The sequence below is a fragment of the Trichoplusia ni genome, chromosome 3 (genome assembly GCF_003590095.1).
Source record: "Trichoplusia ni isolate ovarian cell line Hi5 chromosome 3, tn1, whole genome shotgun sequence".
Lineage (NCBI taxonomy): Eukaryota > Metazoa > Arthropoda > Insecta > Lepidoptera > Noctuidae > Trichoplusia > Trichoplusia ni.
In genome coordinates, this window is record NC_039480.1 from 15,036,945 (window position 1) to 15,054,458 (window position 17,514).

A 17,514-nucleotide genomic window follows, 5' to 3' on the forward strand; every position below is an offset into this window, starting at 1 on the left:
CTGAGACGTCTAGTTTACAATATAAAATAATGAGTAAATAGTTATATGTTTTGAATAGTTTCTACTAATTGACCACATAAGATTATTGCATGACGAAGTGCATAATTGGAAAGAATCTGTAGGTTAAGAACGTGCCGAAGTCAATTTCTAAAAAAACAACGGAACATTTATCCATTCGCAACGAACGTGCTTAAATTACAACTAACTATAAGGAACTATGCTTAAGTTAATAGAACACCAATATTTGCATTATAATACAAATAATATCGCATTGCCTGGAAACCAGTTTTTATTGTTCTCTAGCAAACGTCGGCTTTGCAGAATGTGGTCAAACTAAATTACAAAATGACGTAAGGTGAAAAGAGTGCGAAAATTGAAATACATACTTGATCAGTTACATGTTGAAATATTTGTGTATTCAAAAAGTTTTTATAACAAACCAATCAAGTCTTAAACTTTAAATACCATTATTTATTTTCTTTCATCATATTTTAATGAAAGAAGTGTTTTATGTCAACATATATTGTTAGTTCAATTTACAGTTCTTGTTTTATTTATTTCCTGAAGTTATTGTGTTGCTTATTGTTTTAAATGACATCAGATATGATCGTCATAATATATTTTAAAACCTTAACACATACAATAAATTGAGTACGTCACGTTTATTTACGTTCAAGGTCGAATGTCTATGAAATTAATAAACATTTGTATATTGCATTATAGGTCCAATTGTCTTACTAATGCAGGTTCAGATTTACTACTAAACTCCAGTTCACTCTTTCGGGAGTAATGTACGTGCAAAACGCAGAACGAATTATCCAAATATTTAAAACAGTCATCTCCATTCATTTCTCAATCCATATAGAAATGACAATGAGACAAGTTTTAAATATCTCTTACAAAACAAATGCCAAACGAAAATAATAATTCCATTCTCAAAGATCTGCATCCGGATTAAAAATAAACAAAACGAATGTGTGTATTACATCAAGTTTCTCCGTCTCACACGTTAAACAGCATGGAGATATCAAATAAAACTTTCTTTGCACTTTCCCATCAATAATCGTAATCCGATAGCTTAGTCGATTCTCTCGATTCTACAAAAACGACGATCGATGAACTCTACTCGAGTTGAAGAATCGTTTCGCTCCGTTGGCTGATCGCTCTGATGGTCTTTAAGCAAAAAAACTAATAAGCCCTCATTACTTAAAGTGGGTGGGTTAGTCGAATAAATTCTAGTTATCTATTCGATTATACGTAAATTATTTTTACTTTTTAAAGGAATAACATACTAGCATATTTAATTGTCGGTTATGTAAGGTAATATCAATATTTGGGTTAAAATTTTTGAGAATAATGATTCTATTTTAATTATATCCAAGTTGAAAGAGCCTAAATACATACAAACTTTACATTAAGTTAATCAGGTTGTAAATTCGATATCATTAAAATTCCTGCGTACCATATTGGTACCACGAAACCAGTTCTATCTCGGCTTGCCTTTACTTAAATATGATATTATCTAAGGTTTACATTCTCATTGATAAACTATTTAGATTTGTTGCTCAAAACCAGCTTTGTTCATATAAAACAAGAGCTATTATGAAGTCAATTGTAAAAAAATATTACCGTCACTTTTCGAAAGGGATGGTTATATTTATCTGTATTATTTCATCCTTGTCTATCATTAAAGAAGGTTTTAACGTTTATACGCTTTACGTTATATGTACGCGAATAAGTATTCGATACTAAGAAACGATTCTTCAATAATAATTATAAAATCGTATTAAAATATAATTTATTATCAATTAAACTGCTCTATCACGATGGCTGTATAAAGCGTTGCTTATTATTAAAAAGTTAGATCATCAAATTCATGTCATAATCTTTGGCCCTTACTTTTTCTGATAATTATAATTAATACTGTATTCCTAAGGGGTGGGAAATCAAGTAGAGTATTGCATTATATGCCTTGATGCAAAGATGGAGAAATACTATGACGTATGCATGTATTATACGACTATGTATGTATGTATATATGATAGGTGGTTCATTCATAGGCGGTGATCATACTTAGGTATCTAGCGTGGGAATACGATTGTCACTTGTTACGTACAGTCGTCGATAGATATCTTTTCTTAAGTAGGTTAGTTTCATTATTGCGTTTAGATGGCGTTTAGTGTGCATATCCAAAACATTTGGCTTTAATTAAATTTGGTTTGAAATCACGGATAGTTTAAATAATGAGAGAAAATAACATAATTATGTAAAATACAGATTTAATTATGTTCAAGGCATACAAATCTTTAATGTCAATCTTTTTGGACATAATTAATTACTAAGATTTATCGAGTTTAACATATCATAAAGAGTTAGTTAAAATACAAAAAGATCTACTTTTAAATATATTTTTTCGTATCGATTGTACTCAATACCTAATCACAATCGAGAAAAAAGTCGACTATCTACTTTCAAGTTTCGACTATTTACCTACACTATTACATTCACGATTAAATCAAACAATAAAGAGCTTTATTCTTAAGGTGTAAGAGTACAATTTTAATTATTTTATAAGTCAGGAAAACTGTGTAAAAGATTGAACACACACGATATAAAGCTTTATTTTCAAGCCCTTAAAATATATTTTTCTTTACCTTGTTTTATCAGTACCGGGAGTACGAATTGGATCATTGTAACGTAATAAGCAATTAAATTGCGTGATAGTGTTAAATGGTTTATGTAAAGTGCGTTTGATATAAGTTTACCTTGCTGCAGTTAATTAAATCAATCCTGATTGCAATGGTAACAGGATAGAAAAGAATTTAGAATAGGTTTTGTGAAATGTGGTGATTCCACAGGGTAGTGCGACTTATTTTTTGTGAACGGACGATTCATACAATTTACGTATGAAAAAATATTATTGTCCATACTGTGTTATTTTCAACTATCAGCCAAATTTTAACAAATGACCTCAAGAGCGAGTATAAGAAGGTGAATGACAAATTATATGTATATTGTACATGCTCGTATATACGTTTTGCTATGTATAATAGAACGTATGTTCCCTGTATTTTTTTAACGGTATTCTTCACTATGCTTCCGTTACTATTACGCCTTGTTTAAGAAGTTTGATTCAAGGTACAGTGAGGAACAACAAAACGCTAATAGAAGGAGCAAGATAAGTCGCTCAAAGGACACGTATACACCGTTAAATCTTAGATTGTCTACCAAGCATTTTACTGTTGAGTTGGCATCCAAATCTTACCTACAGGGCCTCAATCGCATCTATTCTATACCCGCAACCCATTTTTAATACGCAGATATCATTATGTCAACTATTACTTTTATTCTATAACTAACATTCCCACAGTACACTGTATTTCCACAGATTTTCCCTCGTGACGTCATGACCTTTCCCTCAGGGAAGTAATGAATAATTATCCATTACGTCTTGTTTGATGGAATGCGCTATCAGATTGACGGGCGACGTCTGATCCATTGTTGGACGTTTTTCAACTGTTTATTGTCTTTCAAGAAACTCGACCCGCATAGTTTGTATGCAATTGTCAATTGATTTATCGACGCACGTAAATACTATGTATTTTTGCGGGGCTGACGTTTGTTTTGATTTATCGAGAGTAACAATGGTTGTGTGAAGCATCTCGTTGTTAAAGAAAGAGCGGCTTGCTTAGAATAGATGGTTAATTCCTTTTAAATTTTGAAGTTTTTACCATAATTGTAAGTTTACATGGTATTTAGCTGTATGTTACTATAAAAGGAAAAAAACTTTTTGAATGTTAATTAAAATTAGAACATTTTAAAATAATTATATATCATACTATTTTTCCTTCTATCAAGTCATCGGGCTTGTTTAAGAATAACAACAAGTGACTCATTTGGAACTTTGACTAACAGCACAATCCGGTTTTTGAGCTAAACCGGACTAAAGAACTTCCACACAGCTCTAAAAAACAGCTAAACGAGTCTACAAATTTTATTTTGTTGAGGTTACAGAGAACCTATCACCATCTCCTAGAGTAAATCCAAATGTGGAAGGGAGACAGAGCGATATGCGGCATAGAGCGACGTCTCACAACTACAACCTTACTTTAGAGTTGGTAATTGCCTCCCTGACAAAGATAATACGGATTCCATACAAAGATAATGTATTCTAGACATGTCCTCAAGGCTCAAATACAATAACAATAGGACATATTGTGACTTTATTCACACTTCTCACGATCGGTATCCGTTTTGTTCTCTGAATGTCGATTACAAGGTTCTTTTCGATCTTTGACCCTACTGTAAAGTGTATACCTTCTTATTATCTCCTTATTTCTGCATTTCTGAGTGAAACAATATCAGTAATTAAATATCATTCTTTTAAAGCCATTTAGGTAGTTACAACTTACTCTACTATAAAGTTTAGGTTACTCTATAATTTTTAATGAATACTGGACAATTATAGGCAGTAGTAGTCACAGTTCTCTTTTATACCAGTAATATACAAATACTTCTGCAGAAACGATTATATATTAACTACTTTCAACATAACAATTTGATTTGCAGGAATGTTACTCTAAATTGTATAATGCATTCAGTTTTTAAATAAACGACAAAACAAAAAGGTGTCAACCTTATTGTTATATTCTTAGTCTAGACATTTTGATTATGTATGTGATATTTATTATCGTATGGGTATAAAATTATAATAGACAGCTCTATTGTTATTGTGTTCCCTTATACGTGTACTTACGATGTTTGCCAATTCACCTGGACGAGATACATTTAGTTGCTAACGTTGAACGAATTGGTAAAATTTAGGTATTCAAGTAGCAATTCACTGCCAATTGACTGCACGGATATCCGAGTGGTTGAGGTCGCCAATCGAACTAAGCGCGACATGTCGCGAGTTCGAACCTCGCGTAGGACAAGCATTTGTGTGATTCACGAATGCGTAAAACGTAAAGATGGTATATTTTATACTGTCTTTTGTTACACTCAGGTCATTTGTCATTGTATTGAGGACAGACCTCAATACCATTGACGCTTAAATTCTGCAAATATTTGACTCAAAGGACCAGGATTTCGAGAAATTACTCCGTTGTATGAGTCCGTTTTTTACTTTCTGAACTAACATAGAAAACAAATGACAGTTTTATTTTAATTTGTACACATACCGTAATATAAATAACGTTTTCGAGCTTTTATCGTTCAATAGTTGATGAGTTCTTGTTTCAATTGTATATGTAGTGTCTTGTAGTAATCTAAAACAAACGGGCCTTCGGTTCGAACACTTGTACGTTTAACCGTGTTACCGGCGAGGGCGCCACTGACCGCCCATATCTACTTTCTAATGACTTAAATAGTCTCAATGTGTTCTCAAAGGTGTGGCTAAGGTGATTATATATTATTTGAACATCTAACAATACACTCTCGTTAAATAAATCTTATGTTTCCATAATCATTTGTGCCGAAGATCGTTCGCTTTGGCTTTGTTTTTTCTAACAATAAATTGATTTGATAAATACTGAATTACTCACTTAATTTAAATTGAACAGGAAAAGGAACAGGAAATTTTGAATTTTAAACATTTAAATTCCTAGTAACGCGCTTCACAAACATTCAGGTTTATCCCGTACAAAATACCCAAATACCAAAACATGCCTAGCAATTAATGTCCAATGCTAGGCCAAAAAACGACAAAAAGATCCCGAACAAAAGCGTTCCTGAGGGCGGTCCTTGAATGCCCTTGAAGGCAATCAATCCGTTCCGGCCTTCGGTCCTGGAGGCCTCGTGAGGAATGCGGTTCTCGACCAGTTCCACATAATTACGGGTCGAAGGCTCGCGCTACGACTACCGCTCGGTCTCTAGACGATTGGGCATTGTGGCCGTTAGACCCCGCTTATAATTGCACTTTAATTACACTATACATAGGTAGGTTTTAATGACTTAACGATACAAGGAATTCGACTTGTTTCTAAAAATGTTGTTTGTACTAGGTATTTTATGAGGTGTTTTACATGAAAATTAAGTGTAGTAGTAAATTATAACCCAAATGCCTATTTTACAATTCCTTATAAACTTAGCCTATCTCAAAATTGAGTCACACAAAAATATTGACTCGAATGCAGCTGAACCATTCAAATGTATTACAATGCGCCTTTTACTATCATATCTATAGCATTGTCTAGTAATGCAACGCCTACACTCCACAACTCATTGTCAGCTTTAGTTATGGACTCTGGTCCTACAATGTTTGGTATGCATCGGTCCTTGTGGGCAAACATAATATAAACTAGCCACCACGAGTTCGTTATGTGGAAGTTTTTCGGATTAATATAGGATAATTATGACTATTAAAGTGGTTCATATATAGTGTGTATTTATCATATATAGTGGCTATTATTTACAGAATCAGGTCAAAGTTTACCGTATACTGGGGGTCTACCATCACTCCCTGAAACAGAACAGTTACGCCCCTCGCCCCAGGTTCGACGAAAAACGCTGTCTCTTCTCCCCAATATTTAGTTTATAGAGCATACCCAAAGTAGAACCAGTAGTATTTGTTAAGAGTCATACGAATACTGTATTGTACAAATGATTAACGGCCCATTTTCCTTGTCTCCAGGGCTACGCAGCGGAGAACTCAGCGGGTAACTCACAGTCAATCCTGGACAGTTTGAACAACAAATACTTCTTCTACACGAGGACGCGGGGCTTGTTCCGCATCTGCTATCCTAAGGAGAGACCGCCTTCAGGTAAGGAAATTAGGACTTGACACTCCTTCTATAGACAATATGTTAGTTCTATTTTATTTGTGACGAAACTTCGGAATAGGCATTATAAGCTGGCGTTTGTACTCGTATTGGAACTTTGGAATCAATGCAAAAGACTTTTAATTTGAACGGAATAGTAATAGCTTTAACCTTTTTCAAATGAATATTAAAACACAAGGAATAAGATATGACTCCTTTGATTGTTGTAAACAACTTTAAAGTGACAGAATATATCGTATGATTGTTTAACAATTAAACCAGTTGTGGCTAGGATAATGTTACGATATTATCTGATTCTTATAAAAAGTGTCTTTAAAGGTTAAATGAGTCAACTTGGATATTTATATATTACTCACATTATTACATATCCACTTCAGGTAAACTGGTCTTGTCTGATTTTTTTATTATCACATGTTACAAAATACTCCAAAAAAGTGTTTTGTACATAAAATACTAGTTAAAAAAGAATTTCACGTAAATTCACTTAATTTTCCCAAAATTCGGGGTTTCTCCATTTAATTTTGAAAGATGTCTCTGGATTACATAAAATATTATAAATCATACTCTTTGAGTATTTTTTTCTAAAACATAATCAATCTAAGAAACACACCTTAAAACATTGAATTGCAAGGTCGAAACCCCAGGAGAGCGATTATGTTAAATGTATTCGGATATTGCGTACTTATATTACAAACATGTTGCTCATGTGCCCATTCACCAATCACAGTTTTCTTATTGATATTAGTCATGGAAATATCATTGAACCTTGAACGAATCGTTATTAATTGATACAAGAAATTAAAAGTAAATACTAAAACTGAATTTATTTTTTGATAATTTGATAAGTTGAATCCTTTGACTCACTTCATTTTGTCTCTAAGGACCAAATCTTTTCGTGACGTCATTACAACATTAAAAATTACTGTTAATGCAACAGTATGTTTCCTGCTCTATTACTGCTAAAGTAGTTATTCCGTAGATTATAACTGCAGAAAATACTTAGAATTTTGATAACATCAGCGCTTAAACATTTTTGATGCATCTCCCACATAACTTAGATGTACACCCATTAGATGCACGCTAATGGACCGAGTTGAGAACTCACGTGGAAAGATAAACAAAGATCTTTATTAGTCATTAACAAATACTTTTGTCTATCTAATAAAGGATGGGGGTTTTTTTTTAATACTGGGGGTCTACCACCTGTTTTAAAGTAAGAATGCTGTAGGTGTGGAAGCGAGATGGAACAACATGCTTCGTAGAGCGACAACTCGCTTGCACGTCGTCAATCCCGTCTTTCTCTAAGATGTGGTAGTAGACCCCCTGAACTAATTAGCAGTTTAATGAGTATTAATGATCAGAAGCATCCGAGGTATTCATATAGAACGGTAATTTATGTTTTGTCTAATTGTTCATACTTTACCATGATTATTACTGGCGCTTTAATAAATTATTCCATACCTTTCAATCGATTTTAAATCTTATTGCACCTGATATAAAATTTGCAATTGCATGTCTTGTGCTGTTAGGGTTCGTGTTAAGATTTTAATCGTTGCATTCGATTTGAGACTCTGTGATACTTGTGCATGGTTTGTAATTGCTTGTGATGTGTGTCTGGTCAGTTTACGGTACAGAGTGGTAAGTAACTGTTGGACAAGAACAATAATCGTTACATTTAAACTAGAAGTAAAGCATCTGGGTTACTTACTGTTCTTCACGTTACTTGGTCAATCTTAGTCATGATTCGCTGAAAGCCTAGTGAGCTAAGAGAATGACTTAGGGTTGTGTGTGACCAAAGCGTTATGAATACTTGTCCTAATCCATCAATTTAAACAAAATCTTCAAATATTCGTATATTGTCACTTGTAGGGCAGGTGCAGGGTTCACTGACATCCACAGATTTGACCGTTTTATACGCCATAAAAACAATTGAGATTTTAGGACATAAACCACTTAAGACCCCTATTAGGTAATTGAATTTTATTTGACCATCATAATCTGAGCTAGCTCTTCAATATTTCTTAAGTTGTTCTATAAAACAGAATAAGCAATTCACGTATGTAGATATAATGGTAAATGCAGTAAATGTTTCTGTTGGATTGGATATTTAGATTTACAAATTTTTGTTTTGATCTTACCACTGGTGATGCTTACGGGATGTAGGAAACAAAAGAAAAAAGCAAGAGAAAGGTGGTTTGTTATTTTCATTTTCTCTGATAATAAAATATTCAATCATAGAATTATGTCAGTTTATTTCTTTACATTTTCATTATTATGAAATTGTATGATAAACACAAATTAATTTTCCAAAACTATTTTTGTTTGTCAGCGCATTGTTATTCTGTTGTTATGATTTAAAGTTAAGTAAATTAATCGGGGAAGCTTCTTTTGTTTCCTATCCAATAAATAATCACAAGTACACTATAAGCCCGTTATTGGTCGGACAGGGTTTTTAATACGTGCTGTATAAATACCATTTCAAACGTATTTAACTTTAGTTGCTGTTAGTTACCTGTCCAGTTTCTTTCGAATGCAATAATTATGTTTTATAACTCGTAATAAAGCTAACATTAGCATTTACAAGGCTTATCGTCGAATCTACGTTAATTACATAGGCTATACAAACTTCTTGTTACTTTCTAGTTTTTTGCACTTTTTATTGTTGTGGTGTGCATATTCAGTGATGGTAGAGGATCATGTGCGTTTGATTTTATGTTTTTTAAGAAATATCACTCACGAACAAGTCTTATATCAATATTTGCAGATCAAGCATCTAGAATACGAACCCAAGAGGACTGAGATAATGTAACATCGCATTAGAATCGAAAACGAATTCAAAATTTCAAATGACATTCCCGTTCGACGAATGACGTGACGTTGACGTTTTGTCATTATGCCATATGAAGACGATTAAAGAAGCATTTGTGGTCGGAGAAATGTAACTTGTAAACAGAGCTTGTTGTCTCAAAGGGGGACTTTTGAGTGACAAACTTGCTGTATATACTTTGTATAATATACTTTATGATTGACGATATCAGCCTCAGGTACAAAGGCCTTAATTACAAGTTATAGTAAAGAGTTTTTACTTTAATTCCAGTATCGTCTACTCATAGACATATCACTTCCACTTAACTGACAAGTGACAGCCAAAGGCCTTAATATCATGGCATGAAAAATGTTTTGCTGTCGTAAGGTGCCATGGAATTTAGCACTCTTTCAAACATGTGGTGGCAAGCTATCTAAGTAAAAGAAGATTAGTTTCAGAAAGGCAAAAACCTGTATGTACTCCAAAAGCAGTCTTCGAAAACAACAGGCAAAACTATATTTAACCCAATCATGTCCAACAAGACTTATACGGTCGTCATTGTCACTACAACAATTAAAAAACACCCTTGAACCTTCGCATCAGGATTTTCGATGACCTCTGTCGCTTCCGCTGCCATTTCCTATTCGAAAGCAGACTTAATTACATTATAAATTCTTGACGTACAACCCACCATATAAGAATAACATTGCCTAGCAACTATTTAGGGTACATTCGTATGACAAACGAGCACCATGGTCTAGGTCAAACGTGGCGATATTTTTTAATATCTATCGGCTGAATATTGTTGTTCCTTTTCCTAATTGATCATAACTTTCGAGTCGATTGGCGGGTGAAATTTCGACTGTATTTAAATTTGGAATGAAATGAAATTATTGTTTTAATTTGGAATATAATGTTTTTTTAGTGATACTAAATTTGTAAATACTATAAAGAGGTGAAAGTATTTATTTCGATTATTTTTTATTATGATAGGCCTGCCAGTGTTATTGTGAAGTTCGGATTGGATTTCTTTTTAATTTGATTGATTTTGAATTTGACGATTTGGCGACTTTCGTTTAATGACCTTTAATTTGAAACAATTATCATATTCAGATGTTGATTTATCGGGTGTGGCATGATCTATCAGAGATCTATTTCGTAAGATAATGTGAAAGTATTTTATCGTAGTAGTTAGATGTTCTGATACGTGATTGGTGATTGGCATGCTCATCCAAGGTTGGGCTTCATAGAAACATCACGTTCTAAGACTAACACTGTAGTGATAATTGATGCGGTAACTAGCATTCTATTGAGAGGACACATTCATGCACGTAGCAGAGATTTAAAAACTCAATTATTTTTTTTAATTTACTGATAATACGTGCTTCTAAAATGCGTACTAAGAGAATTCAGTACGAAGTCGTACTAATATTGTAGCCGAAATAGTTTGTACGTATAGATGTTTGTTCCTCTTTCACGTTTAAACCACTGAACGGATTTCGACGGAACTTGGTACTCAGATAGTTTATAGCCAGGACTATAATATTGGATAGTTCTTATCTCGGTTTTATTTTCCGGTGGGATTATTTTCGAATTGTCGCGTTTGGGTCCACGGGCAACAGCTATTACTTAAATATTTGGGTCCACGATTTCTTTATAATTCTGTTACTCTTATATTATTCTCAGTATTCGTTTTTAACGAAATCTTGTTTGTTTGAATTAACTGGGCTTGTTAATTGAAAGGATTATAACTACGAATGCTTATTAATTGCTTTTTAATATCAAGTCATTAAAAGACTGTTATGATTGTGGCCTTATCATGTGAGACTTACACATTATATGCACTGTGTGGTATCAAATATCGTCTTACTATGACGTAAGGTAAAACGTACAAATATTATTAACTATGTATTAAGTTTTGGTATAAAATATTGACCTGTTTTTAATTCAATTATTGTATCATAATAAAATATTCTACAACTTTCCTACACATATGAGTTGATAAAACAACATATTTGTCTAAATACCTATAAAAATAGATAAATTACACCCCGCCACAGAGCCTGTTGTTCTGGGACGGAATCGAACTCGCGACCTCCGGTATAGCAGTCAGGGCCACTAACAGGCCGGCTAGATAGCCGGAATCCAGTACTATCTCAGTAGTAATAAATTATATGTTCATTTTGGTCCTCAAACCCACGCGATCAAATCCCGCAAAAGCAGGTACAGCAAATCTATCTGACAAATACATTCACTCACTATACCCTCGTCCAACAAATCAAAACAAGTGAATGTCGAAACCGTCAATGTGGATATTGTGCGGTGTGTCCATGTCCAATACACAATGGGTCCCGGCGCCCACGACCCGCGACCTTGACTCCAACCAAACCATGCTATTTGCTATGGGTTATTTGTTATAAAACAATGGTGGAACTGTGGAAGGAAGCGGGAATATCTGTTTCTGATTTGTTATTTGGCTGAATACGCTTCTGATCTTAAGTAGACAATTAATTTGGAAGGTTTTGTTTTTTGCAGCATAGCCAGTATCATTCTGAGATATTCTGGAAAATAAAATCTTTCAGGAAGTATTTCATAAGCGAAGAGTATAAGTACATAGAGAACATAGGATTGTTGATATTTTACGTCCAATATTGGATCAAATGTTTGCAAATGTTGGTTTCACCTGGTGAGGTTTAAAGTCTTTGAACGGCAGATTGTCACGCATTGGTAGTTGTAGTGACCTCTTATACCACTCCTACATAGACCTTAGCTAGGTCAGATAAAATAAAAAATAATTGTATTCATGCAATTCAAGTTATGAAGTTAATCTGACGGTTCTTAGACAATTTTGGTGTTTTAAAATTGTTTGCACAGTAAATTGTAGGGTCGTGCAATTATCAACCTTGGTGTTTAACCTTTAGTGTTCACTTTCGATTAACATTAACAGCTTCACGACGTTCTCGTTTAGGACAATTGTGGTTTACTCTTACATTACTTGTTTCATCAGATTTGGATTAAGAATGGTTAATCTTGCTAGTCAATGTCCTTAGCCCATACTGCAAAAAGAATCATCGCTTAAGGATTCCTGCATTATACAACTTCGATCACGCGTATTTAACGAAACGTTTAACAAAACAGTTTTTTTCGTCCGAAAAGAAGCAGTTACGAACGCATTGATACGTGTAAATTCAACAATAAAAACTGTAGAAAGTCTTTTCTATACAAACACGAAACGACACTGCTTAGTGTCGCTGCCTCATCGAACAAATATGATATACGCACAAAAGTAAAAGTAGGGGCTGTAGTAGGTCACAAATCAGTTATAAATGTAGTGACACTGTTGCTTTTTGGGGTTCCGTACTCAACAGGTAAAATGGTATCATATTTAGATAAGTTTTTGTTTCCTACCTTTCTGTAACAAGGCTGTGACTCATAAGCCATTACAATAAGAAAGGTATAAAAACGGAAGATGTATTTCAGTTGGCACTAGTGCAAGAACTGCTAAAATAGAGAATAAAGAATAATTTGAGAGCTCCCGTACAAAGATATGATTTCTAAAGTTTTTATACTAGATATAATGGTTCGGAACCCATCACATCATATGGACGGTTTAAAAAAATGTAAAGTTGACTATCGCAACTTTAACCAGTGCATATGCTTGTTAACCATCTACAATTCTACAGTTAATATCTATCATCAACCAAACATAGTTACCAAACGCGTTATTGTCTCAAATATCAAGTTCCGTGACAATGGAACCTGAATAGTCGGTTAAGCAACGACCTGAATGCACGTATTAGCAACAGTGTTTTATACGCGCCAGTCATGCGATACAATAATTTGGTAACCGTCCGACGTGTGAGAAATAATTAAACTGCTGGCTGGCTGACTGTTGTTTTTGTCTTCATTTCAAATATTTGTCTCTTCCAAAGAGGGTGAGGCTACGTTGCGACCTTCTTTGCCGTCGCTTTCATTTCATTCACTGGCTTCGTATGACTTACAGGTCGTTAAATAGTAGTCATTCAAAAAGCTTGAATACTTTTTGATTGACTGTCATTTAATGACCTATTTTTGTTCATATTTGCTTCCTCTTTTTTTATTTGGAGCAGTTAAGATCTGATCAGACTTTTTTTCTAAGGTATCACATGCTTTCGTATCTGCACTCTAAAGCAGTAATACTCCCTCTACTTTCGTCCAATTTATTATTAAAGCAAACCAAACTGACATTTACATACACCAGGAAGAATTATTTGTAGGTCAAAATAATTCGTATGTTTATAATAATTTGTTTCAGTCGCGTTAACGACAAATCTGTTTTCAACGACTGTAGCAAATAATTGTTTATTTCGTAAAACTTAGACAATTACGTTATGTTTATGTGTAGTAACATTGGATTTGATAACTGCGTCCAATTTGACTGTCTGTTATTAAAAACAAACCATTACAAAAACAAAGGTCGTTATTATAGTAACCTCTCAGAAGGCCTTTGTAGGAACATAAGGTGAAACTGGTGTTAAAGTCAACGTAAATTGGTGGAACAATTGGCTGTTGGCGTTGTAGAAGCGAGATGCACTATGATCAATGCAGTATGTAGGAAAACCGTGTCCGACCTGTAATAATAATAGCATAACCAGACATGCTAAAAATATTGAAATAAACATAGGTCTTATTCTTTACAACAAATTCTTTAGCACAACATTGACGATGAATATTGCTTTGAATTTTGGAAAATTTTACTACTTAAACTGATTTATAACTTAGTTCAAATGATCAAAGAAATTTCTTTAGTTTTGTTTTTTTAATTAAAAATCATGTGAACTTTATCATTTTACATTTGAAAATGTTTTTATTCATACTGTAGAGCGTCTACCACAATAATTTGCTTTAAGATCGAGAACCATAATGCTTTAAGAGCTTTTGGTACAGGGGTATCGGTGAAATGTAGGCGTAAACACACTTCCCGACATCGTTATTCAATGACGCCCCTGCAATAGGGGCGGAACTATAAATATTTACCGCACTTGAACTTTAGTGTGGGAAATACTGGTCGTACAGGAATGCATCATTATTTGACGCGCCAAGAATTTGAAATAAGAATGTGGTTCCTTGCAAATGCTTCCTCATAGAAATGAGGTTATGGATTCTCGCAACTGAAACTTTTTGGTTACTGTAAAACTAATTTATTCGATTTCGATGAATTTTCTTTTGCTTACTAAAAAGGATTCATTTTACTTTAATTATCCCAGACGTTGTAATGATAACTATCGTTAATTACTTGATTACTTACAAGTGCAAAGTTACAATGATGATAAATCAAGTTCAGATGACTAGTTGCATGTGTAACCAGCATCCTCAATCAATATTAATCACAGCAGATCTAGGACATTTGATAACTGTCAAAACTAGATCGCGTGTCGCGCCAAAACAAGTTTTGATTGAGATAGACTATCAATAAACTGCAGAAAGCTGTTCAGATGGTTAACTTTTCATCATATCTATATTATCTGTGAAACTTGACTATTCCTGTATGGAGTTTGCTGAGTCATAGAGCTTTCTCAGTAAAATCCTATTAAAATTAAATGATGAAACTTAATTGTGTAATTAAATCAATATTCATTGCGGATGTTTATTAGAAATCATTCGATACGTTATTCGAAGTATCGTTGTACTGTGTTATAACGTTTAGGTTAGGTGTAAATTACCTATAGCTATAAACATAAAATTGGTACGAATCATAATATTCATACTAATTAATAACCTCGGATGCTTACTTTGTTTGTCAAGTTTCGAATCCGCTGCGATGGTGTCAATAATAATTAAAGACTCACCCGCAATCGGGTCCGCAAACATTTAGTAGTAGAAAAGTACAATAAAAACTATTTATAAAATAAACTTCAGTAAATCCTTTCATTCGCATTCATGCTTTCATGTATTAAAAAAAAATATAGAAATATAACATGCAACAAAAATAATTAACCCAGTTCAATAATTGAAATTGAAATTTGACATCAAATAAAAAAATCCGCTTATCCATTCCGGAATGAGAAATAGGGCAGTTGTTATCGTACACTGACCTTTACAAACCTAACATTACTTTTAGAACGTATTTACCATAGAATGTTTTATCTGTTATTAACATTGACTGTGCTTTGTTGGCTTTGCTCGTGTTGATAAGTTTTGGAAGATAACTGTTTAAACCATAGTTAGAAAAACTTTTATCGTATGCATAAATCAAACGTAAGTGGTAATATTTATTAATGTATTTGTTCTTAATATTAACAATAGAAAAGTACAAAATTGCATAATACATTTACATTTAACGAAAACATACACGTATATTAGACTAACTAGATATCTAACTAGGTTTATACGGCAAAATTAAATTATTATTACCTGCTGTTCCACCTAATTACTTTTGGATTCCATCAGAATCGTTTTTTCGCTACTATAATTGTTTTTATCAAACCACTCTCATACCGGCCAGATATTAAAACAATTTACAACATAAAAACAGTTGACTATCCTACTAGACATCGGTCTCAACAGGTGTAATGACTCAGGTCAGTTCTGAAGGGAAACAAGGCCGGTACAACATTCCTCGTCCCATTGGGCCATTGCGAAACGGCTTTGTCCGGTACCACGCTGATCCTATCACTACACAGTTTTAGAATATTTCTTTAATTACTCAGCAAAACAGACTCTACAATAGCTACTGTTCTAAAGGAAAAGAAGATAGAAATCTGTGGGAGGCTTTGTAGATAGACTCCGAAAGAAATAAAGCAGTAAAAATAGTTAATGAACAAAACAAGTTTTGAAGGCAAGAACTTGTAAAGAAAAATATGATAGATTACAGCAAAAATGTAATTTGAAACTTAGTAAAAAGTTTTTAATCAGTTTTAAAATAGAACTGGCAGGTAATTTTACTTTTATTTTAAATTTGCTCATACAACATACTCTTAAAAATCGAACATTAACGCAGCCAAGTTGACATTTTGCCTTGCACTGCTAAAAAGCAATCAGTCAGAAAATTAAATTACCAGAAAAACAACGAAAACAGCTATCAACCTTTCATACACCGATTATAACAAAATTTGAACGGCTGACAGACACAAACTGGTTCAACATAACCCAAATACAGCTTCACCCAGTTCGTGAGATAAACATCCTCTTTTCGGGTACAATTAACCACACATTGGTCACAACTATTGATCTAAAAAACGACTTTAACCAATAGTAATAAGGTTGATTATCTTAACTGCTTGTGTCCATTCTATGTGGTTCTTCGTACAAGTTTTTTTTGTTCGAGAGTTCGGTTCCCTCGCGACCTTCCCATCTTGGGATAAAAAACGTCGCATGCGCATCTCCCCGGCCGACGCGACGCTCACATTAAGGTAGGACCGGTTCCTTTGTGGAACGAAGATTTCACCTGCGGCCGATTCTGATGGTAGGTAAACTTATACGATAACTGAGAAATAAGTTTTTAACGAATGATTCTGTAGTGTAACCTGTGTAACTCAAATATTTACCGCATTTTGTCGCATTGATGTGACCGCGTGTTCTTATTTCTAAAGCATATATTTCTTTCGGGAATAAGTTTGATTTAATTCGGCTTTTTTTTTAATGCAAACGAAATATCCACTTTCTCTAGTCTTAATCTGTAGGTCAGATACTTAATTCTCTAAAAAGAATCTTTTATTTTTTTTTACATTTCTCATATCATAAATGTGTTGCCAGAAGTCACATAAAAAGAGTTAATCCATTTGTATTGTCATACAACGCTTGAATACTTTTAAGCTTACCGTAAAACGTGTTTTGTATCCGTTATGATACTAATTTTTATGAATGTCCTGTCTCAGTAACTGTTACTGTAACTGCATACCGAATCGAGATAAGAAGCAGCAATTTTTAATTTTACATACACATTTCATT

The 17,514-nt window shown here is 33.6% G+C and overlaps 1 protein-coding gene across 2 annotated transcripts in view; it reads left to right on the forward strand.

Moving 5' to 3' along the window:
• LOC113492088 overlaps positions 1 to 17,514 on the forward strand; it is a 48,815-nt gene that overhangs the window by 13,410 nt on the left and 17,891 nt on the right. For both annotated transcript variants that reach the window (XM_026869386.1, XM_026869385.1), the window contains exon 2: positions 6,632 to 6,761. In XM_026869386.1, coding sequence (XP_026725187.1) covers positions 6,632 to 6,761 — 130 coding nt within the window. The remainder of the gene's footprint in view (positions 1 to 6,631; positions 6,762 to 17,514) is intronic.